We start from the raw sequence: 20510 nt of genomic DNA, 5'->3' as shown, positions 1-20510 counted from the left end.
AGTGGGTGTGGGTTTTTGTTCAAACCCATTAGGTGGACAGCCTTTCACCAATCTAATGTCTTACAATTGATTGCAGTCAGGTGCTGCTTGTTTTATCAGAAACCTCATTGGTTGACCTGTCCGCGCTGGATCTGTTTGAATAAGGACCAGGACCCACTGCAGCCCTTTGTGGAATCTGACATCCCTGATGTATATGATCCCACCATGCTGCCTTCATAATGAGAATTATTTTTAAACAAAAATAACGTAGAAAAATGCTTCTTTATTACATGGTTCATTGAGTGAGTCCACTCATATCTGCTCACGCTGCTGAGAACAGCCTCTCACTTACACAATGAGTTGCTACAGCACACTACCGCTAGTGTCTAACAAGCTAAACGATTTCATTTCATTTCATTCATTTGTTTATTTCAGGCCATTATTTTCCTTGTCAAGACAGCAAGTATATACAGCTCATATAAACATAACAAAAAGAGCAGCAAAACTACATGCCTGAAAAGGAGTGGGAAGAAAACTTTTTTAATCCCACCCCTATTCTCATTTAATTAGGAACAAAAAAAAAAAAAATCTTGCTACTTCCTTCCAAAAATGTAGGCAACCAAAAACGATGATTGACAGATTTGCACCTTTGGTCGTAGAGCTACCAAGCTTCTCTAGCAAGATCAAAGCGAACTTTAACTAGCAAACTCCAGTGCACAGCTGACCAAGAAAAGCAGCAGGCGGGAGTGTGAGATCTCTACTTACGAGCGTCTCTACAAATAGAATTTTCAGGTTAAGACACCTCAATGGGAAAATATTGCCTCTTCTTGCAGAAGAAATTTCAGGATACAAAGGGCAAAAATACAGTATGGCTGGTATTCACAGCTCCCAAAGATTACTGAACGTAATATACTTACGTATAGCTGCTCTGCCATTGGCTTTTGCCTAAGCATTCCTGGCAACCAATTGGGTAAGCGGGACCTCTACAATATGTGTATCCCAGCGTGCTCTTCATACGGCCATCGTTTCCGACAGCTTTACATAATTATTAACTTTTATCCTTTCTTTTACATTATGCACAACTCTGATTTTACGCTTATTGTGCAATAATCTAATTGTAACATGTATTTGCTACATACTTTGGTGCATTTTTATGCATTAGAAAAGATTTATGTCTGAATTTTAGGGTGCTTGGAATGGATTAGAGCATTTACATGGAAAACGCGTGTCTACTTACAGAATTAATGTTAGGAAACTTCCAGAACCAATTAATTTCGTAAGTAGAGGTACCACTGTATATATACATTTCTTAAATTAAAACCCCGATCCTTTTCACCAGATTCTGATCCTCTGAAGCAAAAAAAAAAAAAAAAAAGGGCGCGTTCGGCCAGATTTCTGATCACATGACATGACATCCCTTTTCAAAAGAATTCATGTTATCTTCTGAAATTTTTCAGTAGGACCATTAAAGTACTGTTTTAATCAGACTTGAGGGGGTGTTTATTTACACAATGCTTTAAAAGAACAAATACAAAAATGGATGTCGTTGTCAACTAGCTGATATGTAGGCTGCTCACAGAAATGGTCAACCACACTTATTAGTTGCTCAAGCTATTACAAAATATTAATAGTAAAACACTTTCCCCAGCAAAGCGGATTTTTACAGCCGCCAAGCAAATGGATCAGCAATCACACAACAATGAGTAGGCTATTCCGTTTAATGTGACAAGAAGGACTAGCATTTGATTGTGTAATTCATACACTACATAATTTTGCTGGCACATAAACAGTTACAAAGAAACCAGTTTACTCATTTTAACTTTGTACCCGTCATGTTTACATTACAAGAAGCGATCATTGAAAGCTAATTCATCAAATTTATTGGAAATTGTACATTTAAATTGAAACAAATAAAAATTTAAATCCCTATATATGTCAACTATGATCGTCTGGAATATGAACTGTGAAGATAAGCAACCAGGCAGATGGGAAACTTGTGGCCTACTGTGCATATTACAGTATTCATTGATACAGTGGTATAAAAAGAGTATCGGAACCTTTTGGAATTTCTCACATTTCTGCATAAAATCACCATCAAATGGTCAATGTGATCTTTGTCAAAATCACACAGATGAAAAAACTGCTTAAACTAAAACCACCCAAACATTTATAGGTTTTCATATTTTAATGAGGATAGTATGCAAACAATGACAGCAGGGGGAAAACTAAGTGAACAATCACATTTAATATCTTGTGGCCCTCCCTTTGGCAGCAATAACTTCAACCAGATGCTTCCTGTAGCTGCAGATCAGGCTGGCACATCGATCAGGACTAATTTTGGCCCATTCTTCTCTACAAGACTGCTGTAGTTCAGATTCCTGGGATGTCTGGCATGAATCACTGTCTTTAGGTCATGCCACAGCATCTCAATGGGGTTCGAGTCTGGACTTTGACTTGGCCACTCCAGAACGTCTATTTTGTTCTTCTGAAACCATTCTGAAGTTGATTTAACTTCTGTGTTTTGGATCATTGTCTTATTGCAGCATCCAACTGTCTGACAGACGGCTTTAGGTATTCCTGCAAAACATCCTGATAATGGAAGAATAAATTCAAAAGTTTAATGATTGCAAACTGTCCATGCCCTGAGGCAGCAAAGCAGCCCTAAATCATGTTGCTCTCAAACATTAAGCAACAATGTTTTTGTAGACAGCAGTGGCTTCCTCCGTGGAGTCCTCCCATGAACACCTATCTAGGCCATAGTTTTACATATAGTTGATGTTTGCCCAGAGATATTGGACTGTGTCAGTGATTTCCCCAAGTCTTTATAAGACACTGTAGGATTCTTTTTTCTGTAGGATTCTGCGATGAACTCTTTGTGTCATATTTGGCGGACAGCCACTCCTTGGAACAGAAGCAACAGTGCCAAACTCTCTCCATTTGTAGACAACTTCTCCGACCGTCGAATGATGAGCATCCAGACTTTTAGAGATGGTTTTGTACCCTTTCCCAACTTTATACAAATCGACAATCCTTGATCTCAGGTCTTCCGACAGCTCTTCTGACCAAGCCATGATGCACATCAGACAATGCTTCTCATCAAGAAAATTCTTACCAGGTGTGTGTTTTATAGTGGGCCAGGGCAGCTTTAAACCACTCATCAGTGATTGGGCACACACCTGGCTTAAAATGTTTGGTCAAAATTGGTTTCAATTGCTCCAAGTCTCCTTAGGCAGAAGGTTCGCTTATTTTTCCCTCTTCTGTCATTGTTTGCATGCTATCCTCATTAAAATATGAAAACCTATAAAAGTTTGGGTGGCTTTAGTTGAAGCAGACTCTGTATTTTCATCTGTGTGATTTTGGCAAAGATCAGATCACATTTAATGGTGATTATATGGAGAAATGTGAGAAATTCCAAAAGGTTCAGATACTTTTTCATACCACTATATTTTGCAGATCCAAGTTAGAAGTGCTCTAAGGGGGGGGATGGAACTCGCTAAATATACCAATAATTTACGTGAGGTTGCCATTTTATATAGAATAAATTGATTATCAACACTGCATGGTAGATAAGGAAAAAAAAAAAAAATTTAAAAGATATGAAGTTATGTGAGTTGTTGGAAATCTGTTGCCAGGAAAGAGAAATTGCAGGAACAATCAGATCGAATCATGTGCCCGACAATTGGTGACAACAAAGCAAATCGGTTTTCCAACAAAGCAATGCGTGTGTCCATGACGGGATTATTTCTGAGACGATACGAGTCATATGACTGACTCACTCTGACGAAGCAGAGCGGTGCGGAGGGTGGGGGGTCGAGTTTAAAATGCTTGCTAGTTAATGAGGGTATGTGAAAAGCGAAGTTCAGTCTGGTGCATGAGGGGACTTTTGGGAAAAACAGGGCAGTAGAAAAAGGTAATCTTTAAGGATTATGCTTCTGTGGAAGAAAACCTTCAGGATTTTAATCCATTCATTCACTCAGTTAGCCCCTGCTGTTACGGCGCAACAAAGACAAGTCAGGTGCTGAACAGTTTCATTTTAATGGTGAAAACTCTTTAGGCTGTGCTTAATAGTTGGTTACAACACTGCTGATTTTAATAATTCAAGAGGGACGGGGGCCTGTCGTGAAAAGAAATGAAGTAACCGTTCGGCCCCGCTGGGGATTCTGTGACACTTTAAATGACATCCAAATTGTCTGTGCCCTGCTGTCCTCCATACTGTATGATACACAGACAAAACAAGTCCTAAAATTGACTTGCACCACATTTAGTTAAATAATTGCTTGTTGTTGCTTGAAAAGACTCTTTAGATGATTAAGTCTGGAAGAATCACCACGGGCTGCAATGAATCACTGTGATTTATTCTAAAATAGAACATTTGCTGCCACACACAAAACGGTTGTAGGCCTACTACTTCATTACAACTGTCATTTGCATTTATAAACACAAAAGACAAAAGCTAATGATAAGGATAATTCAATCAATTACTCTACAACCTTTTGGTGCTTATTGAGTGTAAATGAAATCTTAAATTTTTGTTAACCGTTATAAAACTGTTAGAGTGACCGTAACAGCAAGTATTTGAACAAAAATAATCAAACTCCATATGTACGTTACTACAATCGTCACATAAGCAGTTCATTAATAGGAGCATTTCCAACAGAATGGACAATTTGTCATTTTTATGCACAGGCTAATATAATGTAGCGAAGACTAAAATATATCCATCAAGCCACGTTCTCTTTTCCAGACCATTTGTGGAGTTCCAAACAACTAAATGCTATTTCATCAGATGGCAGAAGGTAAAATAAACATGAATATTGTTGCAGTGTCTTGATGCACATGATTTTCTGTGTCCCACTAATGCAAATCATGTGTACTGTGTATTTACATATACAATGCTGGCCAAAAGTATTGGCACCCCGGCAATTCTGACAGATAATGCTCAATTTCTCCCAGAAAATGATTGCAATTACAAATATTTTGCTAGTAACATCTTCATTTCTTTTGCCTGAAATGAAAACACAAAAGAGAATGAAAAAAAATAAATAAATGAAATCATTATCATTTTACACAAAACTCAGAAAATGGGCAGGACAAAAGTATTGGCACCCTCAGCCTAATACTTGGTAGCACAACCTTTAGACAAAATAACAGTGAACAACCGCTTCCGGCATCCATCAATGAGTTTCTTACAATGCTCTGCTGGAATTTTAGACCATTCTTCTTTGGCCGACTGCTCCAGGTCTCCAAGATTTGAAGGGTGCCTTATCCAAACTGCCATTTTCTGATCTCTCATCAGGTGTTCTTTGGGATTCAGGTCTGGACTCATTGCTGGCCACTTTAGAAGTCTCCAGTGCTTTCTCTCAAACCTTTTTCTAGTGCTTTTTGAAGTGTGTTTTGGGTCATCGTCCTGCTGGAAGACCCATGACCTCTGAGGGAGACCCAGCTTTCTCACACTGGGCCCTACATTATGCTGCAAAATTTGTTGGTAGTCTTCAGATTTCATAATGCCATGCACACGGTCAAACAGTCCAGTGCCAGAAGCAGCAAATCAACTCTAAAACATCAGGGAACCGCCGCCATGTTTGATTATGGGGACCGTGTTCTTTTCTTTGAAGGCCTATTTTTCCCCCTGTAAACTCTATGTTGATGCCTTTTCCAAAAAAGCATTACTTTTGTCTCATCTGACCAGAGAACATTCTTCCAAAACGTTTTTGGGTTTCTCAGGTAAGTTTTGGCAAACTCCAGCCTGTTTTTTTTAGGGCTGTCAAAATTATCGCGTTAACGGGCGGTAATTAATTTTTTTAATCAATCACGTTAAAATATTTGACACAATTAACGCACATGTCCCGCTCAGACAGATTTAAATGACAGAGTGAAATGCCCACTTGTTAATTGTTTTATGGAGTTTTGCCGCCCTCTGTTGGCGCTTGGGTGCGACTGATTTTATAGGCTTCAGCACTCATGAGCATTGTGTAAGTAATTATTGACATCAACAATGGTGGGCTACTAGTTTATTTTTTGATTGAAAATTTTACAAATTTTATTAAAACGAAAACATTAAGAGGGGTTTTAATATAAAATTTCTATAACTTGTACTAACATTTATCTTTGAAGAACTACAAGTCTTTCTATCCATGGATCACTTTAACAGAATGTTAATAATGTTAATGCCATCTTGTTGATTTATTGTTATAATAAACAAATACAGTCCTTATGTACCGTATGTTGAATGTATGTATCCATCTTGTGTCTTATCTTTCCATTCCAACATTTTACAGAATATATATATATATAATTTTCAGAAAAATATGGCATATTTTATAGATGGTTTGAATTGTGATTAATTGCAATTAATTACGATTAATTAATTTTTAAGCTGTAATTAACTCGATTAAAAATTTTAATCGTTTGACAGCCCTAGTTTTTTTATGTCTCTGGGTCAGAAGTGGGGTCTTCCTAGGTATCCTACCATAGATTCCCTTTTCATTCAGACGCCGACGGATAGTACGGGTTGACACTGTTGTACCCTCGAACTGCAGGACAGTTTGAACTTGTTTGAATGTTAGTCGAGGTTCTTTATCCACCGTCTGCACAATCTTTCGTTGAAATCTCTCTTCAATTTTTCTTTTCCGTCCACATCTAGGGAGGTTAGCCACAGTGCCATGGGCTTATTGATGACACTGCGCAAGGTAGACACAGGAACATTCAGGTCTTTGGAGACGAACTTGTAGCCTTGAAATTGCCCATGCTTCCTCACAATTTTGCTTCTCAAGTCCTCAGACAGTTCTTTGATTTTCTTCATGCTCAATGCGGTCCACACAAGGACACAGGACAGAGGTTGAGTCAACTTTAATACATTTTAACTGGATGCCCGTGTGATTTAGACATTGCTACCACCTCTTATGTGCCACAGGTAAGTAACGGGTGCTGTTAATTACACAAATTAAATCATCACATGATTTTTCAAAGGGTGCCAATACTTGTGTTTTGTGTAAAATGATAACGATTAAAAAAAAAAAAAAAAAAAATCCATTCTCTTTTGTGTTTTTTCATCGCAAGCAAAATAAATGATATTATTACCAAAGCATTCGTAATTGAAATCATTATCTGGGGTAAATTGAGCATCATCTGACAGAATTGCAGGGGTGCCAATACTTTTAGCCAGCAGTGTATATATATATATATATATATATATATATATACACACACACACAGTATATATGATATTCCAAGCCTTTTTAGTTACCAATCTTTTTTATTTTATTTTTTTTTAAAATCCAGTAGTTGTTAAAGGTTTGTGCTAGTGCTTTTAAAACAAGGTATCAATTTGTTGTGAATTTGTAATATGAAGCATTCTATCTGAATATATTGATTTTCTTTGCATTAATAGAGTAACAATTAGTGATTGTCTTGTAGCCATTAAAGAACCTCTGCTATGGACACCATTAGTTTTCTGTGGAGGACTCATATGCCAGCTCAGACTAGGAGTGGAAAATGTGGCCAATACATGCAGTATTAAAACAGTGTTCGCCAGCATACCTGGTGATGAACAGTTCTTGGGCTCGGTTTCGTTTTCGGCATCTAATGCCATTAGCCGCCTCCCCCAGTGCTCCAGGTTGGTATGGTCCTCCATTATCATGCCGTGACCTGCAGAGTAAACATCAAAACGGATTCTTATTCAACATCGCTTACGAGGCAGCTTTAACACCAACAAGCCCTTTAGGCGTATTGCTCACAACATGCCTGAGGAAAGAGTTAACTAAGGACGGTTTGAGTTTTGGCAAACTTTACTTTGACATTGAACGCATCGTTGGTCATTAATGGAGAGTGGTTGTCATTTTTAATCCGCTAAATGTGTCCTGTGTGTATATCTAACACTTTCATTGCAAGAGTGCATCAAAAATGAAGCTGCTGCGCACTTTTTCTCCACTCATAAGCCTCTGTAACGAGGACAAGCATTGCGGTCCTAAATATCTTATGTAAAATCATACCAACCAGCCCAGATGTGTTTCGTATGAGATTTTTTTTTTTTTTTTTTGGTATCATTTGTTGCTACAAAAATGTTAAGACCTCAGGCAACATGAAAAAAGCGTTTGCAGTCTGCAAAATGATGAGTCGATCAGGGTGATGCAAGGGCCTCGTTATTGCTGTACAACAGCATGAAACACGGCAAACTAGTCACCATGACTTTTGCTTGTGAGGTCACACAGATTTTGGTTGCGGAATTCCTTGCACATGACACGGTCATAATTGCCTGTTTAACCATGTGAAGAAGGACTTCCTGATTTCTCAGCAGCTAAAGTTTCCTTGTCACCACAACCAATGAAATAATGCATAGACAAATAACTGTAAAGCACGTGGGTAACAGACTTCTTCTCGATTTGAGATAACATTTCTTTTAGATTGTACGAGCAGTTTATACTCAAAAAGGTCTTTAAAATGTTTACTATCCTGTGTTTGGAGTGCTTTGAAAGGGGGTATTAAATAAAGGCCAAAAAGAATTAGGATAAAGAGGCTCTCATGCTGATATTTGAGGTAGAAGCACCCCTACTGTGTGACACCGTATATATGTAAAGCAAAAAGCAGACTGGCCCAGCCAAATTATGGGATTATCATTAATAAAATTTCATATGCCCATGCAGCTATTTACCAATAATACAAACAAAAATGAGGGTATTTTCTCAAAGCACAACAACAAAAAGAATGTTAAAATTATGAGACCAGGTCAAGAGAGGCTAAATTTTTTAATTACTGTATATCGATCCTATGATCCCAAAAAAAAAAAAATAGTCATAACCGAATCACAAAGAAGAAAGTACCGTAATTTTCGCACTATAAAAGGTGCACCTGACTAAAAGCTGCCCCCACCGAATTTGGCACGACAACGGTATTTGTTTATAGATAAGCCGCACTGGACTATAAACTGCAGCTGTCCTCACTGTATTATGGGATATTTACACCAAAAGATATTCACCAGTAACACTTTAAATGAACCACCATTGCTTCAAGAAGTTTCATTTGGCCATCACTGATCCCTTGGCCGTGACAGTCAACCTCTGCTGCCACCTGCTGTTAACCCTGTTGCTGTCCAACCTCCTAGCATGCATTGCAGCACTAGAGATGAAAATAATCAAAATTCATTTTCAGTGGTAATTATTTCTTCAGTTGCTGTTCCAGTTGTTTCATTAATTGCTAGTTAGGGTATTTGGTAACACTATTTGACAGTGGCGCCATAAGACTGTCATTAGACAATCATAATTATGACATGACACTGCAATGAGCATTAATGAAGTCTTATAAGAGATGTCATTTAGTGTTATCCAGCAAATTATCTCAATTTTGAATGGATGTAAAAGATCCAAGCTAGACAGCTACACGTGACATAATTTGCTGGATGACACTTAATGACATCTGTCATAAGCATTCAGTAATGCCCATGATAGTTTCATGTAATAACTATGACGGTTTTATGACGCCGCTGTCAAAGTGTTACTTAATAAATCAACAAATAAGCCGCAATGGACTAAACAGCCACTGGATTCAAAATTAAGGAAAAAGTAGCATCTTATGATGCGAAAATTACGGTACGACAGGTTTTAAACTGTTCTGAGCTTAAGTTGTTAAAATTTTTAACATTAGTTATTCTTTTTTATTTAAATTGAAACATTAAAAATTTGAAAACGGATGTGCTATATGTATACAAACATGTAGAATGAAACACTTTCAATAAATACTGCTCCAGTGCATCTCATGCACTGCATATTTTAAACTTTAGCGTGACTAAAGCTAAGTGTAATTACTCTCAGTGGGGCAATAAAGGGCTGTTATTGTCTTCCTACCTCAATGGTGCACAACGTGTGAAGCAATTGAATGATAAGCTATCTTTAACACGCTGCCGTGATAAATTGTCTCTCTCCTATGTCAACTGATTTCATGGACGTCCAGTCTATTTTGCCATTTGTAAATTAGGTATGGATTTACATGCAAATGAGTCAACGCTCATCATCCAATATGTGGATGTGGCCATAAAGACTACCCTAGTCACTTATGCTGGACCATCTTTAGTTGATGAATTAAGTAGCTAAATGGTCAATGTACTTGGTGACCTGTACGTTCTTGACCAATTTGCAATTGATCATTTGAAATCACAGTATTAGAATTGCATTTTCTAGCCTTGTGACACTACTGGCAACGATTAATACATCATGACATGAAAACATTTTGAGTCCTTTCAAAACACTCCATTAAGCATGTTACGCGAAGAGGTATGCACAAAATGGACTTTCCTTAGCTGTCAAATGTATTTACTGTTCTGAAAACACTCACAGTTTTAACTTCTGATAAATAACCCTTTATAGAGCAAGTAATTTTTGGTAGTTAAAAAAATAAAAAACAAACGACAAAGACCTAGCATCCACGTATGTGAATATCACATTTTGGGTCATCAAGATGCAAGATTAACATTTGGTATACTACTTTAGCCTACATGACCCAAAATTTGATGTCCACATATATGGACACCAGTTCTCAATTCATTTAATTTTTCATACCGTTCCAAGAGTACATAAAATTAGAAACCTTAAAACGATTATAAATACTCCAATTACCTAGGATTAAAAATCCATTTGTTATTAAAACAAAAAAATATATATGTTGCGAAAAACACAGACAAGGCTGAAAAAGCAGTTTCTGATCTTGCACTCCTCTCCAAAATAAACTGCTGTATCTTAAGCAAAGAAGAACTGTTGTGTTTGAGAGAACAATATGTCTATATGCTGCCATAGCAGTTTCATGGCACTTTAAGCTGATAAACTTTTGAATTTGTCTGTTTTACCCTGGAGACCCCCTTTTTACAGACACCACACAACCGCTTTTGTTTCAACCCAGCTATAAAAAGGTAAGAAATTATATTTTACGAAATGTATCATTTTTAGCTTAGAATTAATTGATGTCCAATATTTAGTTTTTAAAAAAACGACAAAAACATTATTCACTCGCATATTTTATACCTTTAAAACAAATTACATCACAATGAAAAAAAATTGTGTCTGTAAATAGGTCACGGATACCTACCTCATAACTATCGCTTGATTGTATTTTTTTTTACTGTCATATCTTCTCCGATATTTTAGATAATCGAACCAAACATACAAAAATTGGAAATAAAAAAAAAATTCAAAGGGTAAATATTTAAATAAGAAAATCTCGACCACTCCTTGATGTCTGCGATTTCTTCATTGCGACCCTTGTTATATTACCGTGTTTCACCCATATAATCCCCAAAAAGTCTTGCTGTGGCCATTCACAGCTGTGTCTGGACACTCGGCGAGACATGCTACGTTTTTGGATCGAAACAAGGTAAGTACGTGATAATATCTCGTTAAAATCATGGTGTCTTTAATTATGCCCTCTCAGGCTCACCTCGATTTAGGGTTTAGGTGTTTGTTTTTTTTTTGTTTTTGTTTTTTTAAATGTCCTCCTATTTATTTTTTTTCTTCCACCAGACAATTGAGATTTTAAGCTTTCCAATGATGTATCACACATATATATAGGACAATTTTGAAATTTGGCCAAATTGGGGTCTCACAGCAGAACTTCAAGTCACCTGAGTGTTTTCCGCCATAAACATTTTAAATTAATGAATAATTGCAGTTTTATTAGTTACCAAAGAAGATTTTGAAACAATATTTGCCTATTTTCCCTTTTTTAATTTAAAAAAAAAAAATTTTTTTTTAATAGAATATTTACTATTAACTCACTGCTGGCTATTGACAATGACGACATCTAATTTATTTCTACTAGGAGGATTGGCTGTGAAGGCTCATGTTTAAGGTCCATTAACGGTGCTATAATCCATTTTGACAGGGAGGGCTAGCAGTGATCATTCGCAGCCAGCCTCTGGGTCAAAATGGATGGGATGTCGAGCACCATAAATGGCAGCCAATGAGTTAAATAAGTGCCCTATGACGGGTTAATCATGCAGAAACTCCTGTCTGGAACCGCCGGATTCCACAATTTCTACATTTGTGCCCATTCTGTAATTTAAAGGTTAATGGCATTCAAAATTAACATTCCAGGATGATACTCGTAACTGCCGCTAATATGGGCAGGCACTCAGGTAAAGGAGGCAGACCACCAAGGGCGTAGGTGGTGTCCTCTCACCTTTTTCTCTAATAATGGATGCGTCAATCCTCATTGTGCCTGTACAGCAACTCCAGCAAACTAACATGCTTGTGTGACTGTTGAATCAACAGCATGCCCCCAAGATCTAATTGCCTGGAGGGGGTTACTGGCAAAACAAAAACTCAATCTGTCTGACAGCATTTTCACCAAACATATTAGTGACAATCTTAATGACCACAGAGGAAGTACATCAAACTCTGAAAACTCAGAAAATCTGTTTCAGCATTAAAAAGTATAAAGATCCTCTATCCTAAATTAAAAAGCAGCCAAACGGGGCAGGTGGGGGGGGGGAGGTTAAGTGGATGCCTCTTTGGTCAAATTGTGAATGACAATCCATGAAAATGTCATTTCTCCTGCCTGTTATGCAAAGTGGCATTGAGAATAAGTAGGACATCTTCAATATTGCTTGACAAAGGAAACTTTGTTTCTTGCTGTAACAGCTGAAGCAGCATGCTAGTCTGTGAAAGCATGTGTGTAACTCGATATCTAAGTACCAGTCAATTAGTCAACTTTCCATCACCGTCTTGTGAAGAAAAACTGAGGATGAATTGGCAAAAGCTGTATTTGACTTTTCAGTACATTGCCGTAGCTGATGGGGATCAGGCCCTCACAGTAATGCTGCAGTCGTGCGCCAATGATTACTCCAGCTCACATTTGAACAACACGCCAAGGTATCACTATCATGGAAAAGATAAGACTTCACTTGTGTCAGAATGGTGAGTGATTATTTCTCTGCCCAAGCATTTGTCACAACCAAAACATTGATGGATCTAAAGCAGGATGATGTATAACAAATAATGACGTCATCGCCAGTGCATGCAGTAGCACAAACAGTTTCCCCGATGAAAATCTGCCGTTTTAATCATCCATGCTGCTTATGGGCATTAGAGGTAGATATTGCTGATATCTGGGGATTCCCATTATATACTTTTATGCATCAACAAGTATTGTACAACAGAACCTTTAAAGGATGTACACAAACTGGCGGATGCCAGTTGATTGCTGACGATTTCAGGCTTTAATTTCCAAATGTTTCAAGAATCAATTGCTTATCGTAAAAGCCGATTATTGAGAAAGTTTCAACAAGTGACAAAGACCACCAAAACTTAGTCAAAAAAAAAAAAAAAAAAAAACAGTTCACCTTTTACAAGAATACATCTGTGCACTGTAAGTGTCCGCACCAGCGTAAAGTAATGGTACTCTTATTTTTGCGTTTGTAGCCAAGCATTCAACAAAATACTTCATAATACTCCAGTGAGCCAATTCCATATTATATAATTTTATTGAATGACCAGCTTGACATTATTACATTTATATATTTATAAAACATTTGAGATTTAACAGTATTGTGGTATAGTGTTGTCTTTATGTACGTGGAAATTAGTGTATCAATTTGGTACCGATTCCTAAGCAACTGGTGCTAACCTTTCCAAAAAAAACATTTCTGTGCTTGAGGTCCCCCCCCCCCCACCCCCCCCACCCCCCCCAGTCTGCCTGGTTGTTACATAAATAAGAGTAAAATCAGTGGTGCTTTTCACGAGCTAGTCAGACAATTAAAAGGATCTATTAAAATGATTTTACTAGTATTTATAATTTTGAAAGATTTACTCAAAGTTGGCACAGTAATTTAAGGCATGGGGTATGGATTCAAGAACCGTTTAAGCACCGGATCCATTTTAAAAAGATACAGAGCAGTAACTGGATAAAACAAACAATACTCAACCCCAGAAGCAATAGTATATGTTGGTAAAATATTCGGCAGTCAGCCCAGCCAGTCATAATTTAAGTTAGCCACCACAATAAAGGTTTATAATAAAGTATAAAGTATGTATTATGGTAATGGGCAGCGATTTAACCTATAAAATACAAATAAATCTTAAGTCATTGAAGGACATCAATGAATTATTTGGCAGACTTTTTCAATGCTGCCATTCACAGCAGAATTGTTGTGTGGTGACTTCATCTTTTCAACTGGCTGGGCTGACTGCAGTAATTTAAAAGTAGCTACCAACTTGAATGATCCAAGAACAACCACTGCAACACCATTAGGCAGCTAGATAAGTGAATCCGACCTGTGAGTAGCTTGTTGCTGCAGCTTATCAGTGTTGTTATACTTTTAAAAAGTAATTAATTACAGTTAAAAATGTATTCTCCCAAAAAGTAATCGTATTAGTAACTGTTACCTGAATGTAAGAGTAATTAGTTACACGGCAAAGTAACTGTTTTTTTTTTTTTTTTTTTCCTCAATTCCCAAAAAAAAAAAAAAAAAAAAAAAAAAAAAAAAAAAAAACATGTCACACTATGTGAAGTTCAAAGGGTTTTTTGGACAATTGGCCCTAGCCCAACTGTTTACTCTAAAATTAACTAGACACAGGGGTATTGCGGATATTGCGATAACTAGATAGTAAACTTTACTATGTTTGGAAGTCATTTAATGTTGTGAATCAAGCGTTAAAGTTGTTAATATTGCTCCCGTTATTGCATTAGTTCCCTTCTGTCTACTTTCCACATGTGAAAGTTTTAAAACTGTTTCATCATTTAAAGATACATTCAAGTCAAGATTTTGCCGATTTAGGAGTATTTTGGATAAAAAGTTACATAGGTTCGCTAGGAAGGTTCTCTACAACAGAGCCTCCCTGAGAGGTCTACTGCTTTAAGATGGCGGTGAATATCATTTCGCATCTAGTTCTCTATTCATGTCCGAACGCCACCGAGTGTCATTTCGCATCTAGTTCGATATACAGGTGATATCTACCGTAGCATCATGTTGGCGTAGTATCGGCTAAAGTCAGGTATTATTGGGGCCACCTAGCATCGCGTTTGCAATGGTGTGAAAACTCCTTTCCCTCCTCACCACTCTCCCGCTCTGCTTTCGTGAGTCAGTGTCAGCTCTTCTCACGTTATTTAACCAACATAGTAACGCTAAGTAACACATGCCTTTACATCCTCAGTAATGGCGTTGCAAAGATGAGAAAATTAGATTACTCACAACTGAAAAAAAATAACGTCGTTAGTAACGCCGTTATACTCCAACGCTGCTGCCGATTTACCAAATACATTTGGATTTGTTGGCAAATAAGGTAGGTATGAAGGGCTGATCCATAATACATATGACCAGTGTTGTTAATAACGACGTTAGAATATAACAGCGTTACTAACGGCGTTATTTTCTTCAGTAGTGAGTAATCTAATTAATTACTTTTCTCATCTTGGCAACACCGTTACCGTTACTGAGGCGGGAAAGGCGTGTGTTACGATGTTGGTTGATTGACGCGAGAAAAGTCTGAAAAAGAAGGACTCACGGAGACGAGAGAGCAGAGCAGGAGTGGGGAGGAGGCAAGGGAGTGTGACGCCGTTGCAAACGTGATGCTACTATGCTAGGTGGCTCCAATAATACCCAACTGTAGCCGATAGCCTACAAACTACGCCCACATGATGCTTCAGTAGATATCACATATATACAGAACTAGATGCAAATGACAGACACGGCGGCATTAGCAACATGCATAATAAAGAATTAAATGAGTTCGTAAACAGCTGCCAAAAAAAATTTTTTTAAATGAAAATTTTCACCAGTTACTTTGCCAAGTAACTACTCTTACATTCAGGTGACTGAGTTACTAACGCAATTACTTTTTAGGAGAAGTAATTTGTAACCGTAATTACTTTTTTAAAGTAAGATTAACAACACTGCATATGACAAGACTACCTGAGCAAACGGACGCAGTCATAAATGTGGTTTGACTCGTTGTGTATATTTCAGTGAAACACATCAGATACGATATCGCATTTGAAACAAAGTTTTGACATCGTCAGTTGTTCCCTCGTAAGATATTTTATTGATGGGTTTATGGTAGTTCCTGCCTTATTTATGTAAATTATTGTGTTGTTTCTTCAGTCCCACATTTGTAAATGTTTAGTCCTGGCATTCGTTTTGACTAAATATCGCAACAACAACGATAATAGATAAAAAAATAAAAAAATTTAAGTCTCATAACTACATGCAACAAGGTTGCTATAAGTGGGACAAACAGGGCCCCAACATTTCAGTCGTGTTTTGAATGTTTGTTTGCATAGCCACAAATTCCTGGCAGCACCGAATGATCACATTACAGTGATTTGAAGTGCTGTACAAATTCAGGTGTGTATTAACACTAACATTGTCTGAATTCCCAACTATTCAACCTCTGGGGCATTTGACTAGATGTTCCACTCCACTCAAGCTTACAGAAAGTGTATTCATCATGTTCAAGGACCAGATCTGACTGTCCCCCATTAAGTCAAACTCTGCAGGAAAAAAAACCCTCCAACTAAAATAAAAAGACGAGGTGTCGAACAACTTTCTATCCATTTCCTAATAACAGTGTGATGCCCTTCTCACGTCAGTGAGCACACTCATCGTTGGCTTTGGGTCAAATTTCACCTTGCATGTCGTTCTTTTTTGACAGAGAAATGAACCGCAATAAGCTACAACGGCGGCGCCTACACATGAAACAACATTGACAGGCAGATCAGGCCGAGTGGGTGCTGGCAGGTTGGTGAGGACATCCTCCAGCTCTGTTCAATCAGCCCAGCAGTAGAATGGACCAAGGACAAACATCCGCCCATCAATCTCGCTGGGCTGTGAACGGTGAACACGCTCTGCTTCAACAGTCTTGACAACAACACACTAGGACACAAAAGCTTAAACTGTAGGGCCAATATTTGATCCCTAAAAAGTCATGACTATCAAAAACTTGTATAAATTTCACAGACATCCACCACAGCATCAGCATGCAAGGCTGCATGTCATGCCTCGGCCCACTTTATGGCAGTCTATGACCCAGGAGAGGCACATCAAATGTCATCCATCTGGACCATTTTCAAAACTAACACAACTGTAAATCAGATGGGTGCAAACAGGTTTTTCCTCTGATATGACACATTCTCGTTTACACCATCCTCTGAAAGATCTATTCAATTAGATAGATGTGATTATGGCAGGTCTCCTGGGTTCAGAAAGGGATTTCTGCTGTACTCACCACTGCAGACAAACAATTGACAAACCTTCTTTAAAACAATCCCCAGTGTAGCCGTGACTGCGTAGGTCAGGCATACTTGATTAAGGCAAGCCATTTTCTGTGCGTGTGTGTACATGTAGGGACAAACCCACTTTAGCAAGCAAAAAAAAAAAAAAAAGTCAGCCTTCGGAGATGAAAGCTTTGCACTCGCATGTATGATATCATTCCACAATAATCATTTAAGCCTCTTGTTTTAATGTAATTAATGAAACTCCCAGTGTATCCTGCTGGAGATCTACAGTACAGTGAGGCAAATTTACAGATGCTCTCTGTAGCCCCCATCGGAGCCTAAGTGGGTGCAGATGGACAGATCCCACGACAGGGTCAAAAAGAGCTTAATCTGAGAAGTACTCCGAGTGTGTGTGTGTGTGTGTGTGTGTGTGTGGACTACATTAGTGACACGCTGACAACAATTCGATATATTTGAGATGGGACTGCTGTCATATGACACCAGTATGTCACATTTGTGGAGGGCGGTTAGGATGTTCTGGGCCAAAAATAAAGTTGTACTGCTATACATTAGATTTTAAAAACCTATTAGATTATCCACAGTGTTTCTTGTGCTCAAACAATTTCACAGCCATGTACAAGTACATATTTGGCCATCATTTGTACCTCTGCTTTCTGAAGAAAATCACGTGGTGAAAACTAATGAATTTGCACGTATGCATTGAAATCAGCATAACTTTTAGTTGTGAGGATTTCACTTACTTACTGTAACACACTGTCCAGTGAAAACGGCTTTGTTAGTCATTTGCTCAACATTCCATTCATCATTCAAGGTTGTCAACAGTTTATTGAAACTCAGTAATGGAGTTGCCTTTTCTCTTGGGTGACATTTGAATGCTTTTAAGGCCCATACACACTAAGATTATAAGACTGATTTTGTCCTGACTTTGCCCCTTCCTAAGCCCAGTACAAGGAACACCAGACTATGTTTCAAGATGATCAAGAAGTCTGAAGTATGTTAAGCGTAATTTGGACTAATAATAGGGTACAAACACAGATTCTGTCAAAAAGATCCCCTCAATTAGAGTACAGCAAAAGGCAACGCTGGTACAAGATCAAAAATGTGCTTGTGTGGAGCTTGCTATTTTCACAGCAGTGTACAGGAGGTCATCGATTTACAATAGAGCTCTGATTTGTACACAGGTTTTAATGCACCATAGTCTTTCAATAGTCTACCCTAATACAGAAATTGTTTTATTTGTACTTGTTTGAAAACACTAAGGTTATAAAAACAGCCACAGTCACAATTTGAAGATGCCATCAATCGAATGGCACCAAGGCGTTTTCTGCAAATTGAGTCTTGTCCGAAATGCTTTTTTTGATCAATACATGTCACCAAGCATTGCCTTTCAAAGTCACTGACACTCAAAGCAGGAACAGCAGTTTGTAGTTCCTTCTGGCGGCAATGTTGAGGCTGAAGTAAATTGAGGAGCTTCATTTTCACTTACCATCATTATGTTACATCTACTCCACAGGCAATTGCAAAATGGTTTGCACATTTTCAAAGTTTGTGGACATATGATGATGATGATAATGATGGATAATGGGAAAAGTGTAGTCTGTATTCTTTCAAATTCCAAAACAGCAACATGCACCCCTGCACTTTAGGTGTATTTTATAAATGATCACTTTTATAACTTATGTAGTGTTTTATATGGGGGTTGCAGAGGTGATAATAGGTTTGCTTTTCAAACAGTTTATGCTCTCCAGAAAAAAGTTGCAACAACCTAACAAGTCAGTAACAGTTGACAAGGATGCAAAATCTTTCAGATTAAAGCTATGACACTTTTCGTAATTTTGGCCATCAAATCTTCAAATAAAAAGGGCAAATTAAGGAGTTTTGTTTTTTCCACCATCCCTAATGTGAACAAAACTACATTCTGACTCCTATTGGCCCGAATATATAAGTGTTTTTTTGCATTGAAATAAGACTGAAAAAGTGGGAGTCGTCTTATATTCGCGGTCTAGACGTTATACCCATTCACGATGCGAGATGGCGCCAGATATCATTGAAGCGATGTTCTGTCATGACAGATCTCAGCTACTCTCAAGTTTAACCACTTTGCATTATTTTATTGCTATGTTTGTCCTTATTCAGATTTGTTTCAACACTACAGTTAGACTTCACTTTGATGGTTAATGCAGTTATTGCAATTTTGTTTTTTTTAGCACAATAGCCTGGTTTGTTTACATTTCAAAAACCAGAAGCCATTCATTTACGAATGTGATTGCACTTTAGTTTACATATTTAAATGTTCAGATATTAAGGTTTGAATGAGGCAAAATAACATGCTTTTTCTCTCAATTATATTGTTATAATCATTTGTTTCAGATGTACTGTAATTATTTTCTGTATAAAAATTAATTTGGTGTTCAAAATGTCTTTTTTCCAACTTGAGTCTTGAAAAAGAGGGGGTCGTTTTATAATCAGTGCCATCTTATATAATACGGTAATAAGTTTGCTTTTCAAACAGTTTATGTTCTCCAGAAAAAAAGTTGCAGCAACCTCACAAGCTAATATGAGTTGACAAGGATGCAAAATCTCTCATATTAAAGCTATGGCACTTTTCAAAATTTTGGCCATCAAATCTTTAAACAAAAAGGGAAAATTAAGGTGTTTTGGTTTTTCCACCATCCCTAATGTGAACTACATTGTGACTCCGATGTATTTACTTTTTGCGCTTAACACATGAATAAGCTACATTGATGCTTTCTCTTTGCACATTTTCCGCAAGTTGACCTCAGATCACTCTTGTTTCTGTGGGATACTCAACAAAAATTCCAAGGTTGGTGGTTGGATTACATAACCGCGTGCGTTGGGATGCTCTGCATGTCAGTGTTTGCACAGGCCTAAAGGGAAGACTTTTGACATGAGGAGGAGGAGGTGGGTCATGTTTGGAGATGATGGATGCGTGGGACATTACACGCACATGACCTCTCATCTCAAATAATATTTGATTATATACTATATCGTAGTTTGGATGTATGTGTAATCGCATGCAGACAAAAAATATATATATATATAAAATAATAACCTTCCATCACTATGCATGCATGTGTGTAGGGGGGGTGGGGGGGGGGCGGTGCTGACCATGGTGCACAGCTACAGTGGATCGTGCAGCAAAAACCGACAAATTAAACAGATTCCCGTCCCGTTGTGTGTGCATGTGAAGCAGGGGGCGTGCGTGCGTGCGCCGTGATTACGCGCTTGTGCCTTCTCTCCAAATTAAAATGTGCAGCTGCCACGGCGCGCACACTGCGGCAATACAGAGCAACATC

At 37.9% G+C, this 20510-nt stretch overlaps 1 protein-coding gene across 3 annotated transcripts in view; it reads right to left on the bottom strand.

Moving 5' to 3' along the window:
• The window catches only part of slc24a4b (solute carrier family 24 member 4b), a 63341-nt gene that overhangs the window by 41870 nt on the left and 961 nt on the right, over nucleotides 1–20510 (bottom strand). For all 3 annotated transcript variants that reach the window (XM_057822805.1, XM_057822804.1, XM_057822806.1), the window contains exon 2: nucleotides 7519–7626. In XM_057822805.1, coding sequence (XP_057678788.1) covers nucleotides 7519–7626 — 108 coding nt within the window. The remainder of the gene's footprint in view (nucleotides 1–7518; nucleotides 7627–20510) is intronic.

Source organism: Corythoichthys intestinalis, chromosome 19 (assembly GCF_030265065.1).
Source record: "Corythoichthys intestinalis isolate RoL2023-P3 chromosome 19, ASM3026506v1, whole genome shotgun sequence".
Lineage (NCBI taxonomy): Eukaryota > Metazoa > Chordata > Actinopteri > Syngnathiformes > Syngnathidae > Corythoichthys > Corythoichthys intestinalis.
Note: the sequence above shows the minus strand (reverse complement) of the source record. Positions and strands in the feature narration are given on the sequence as shown.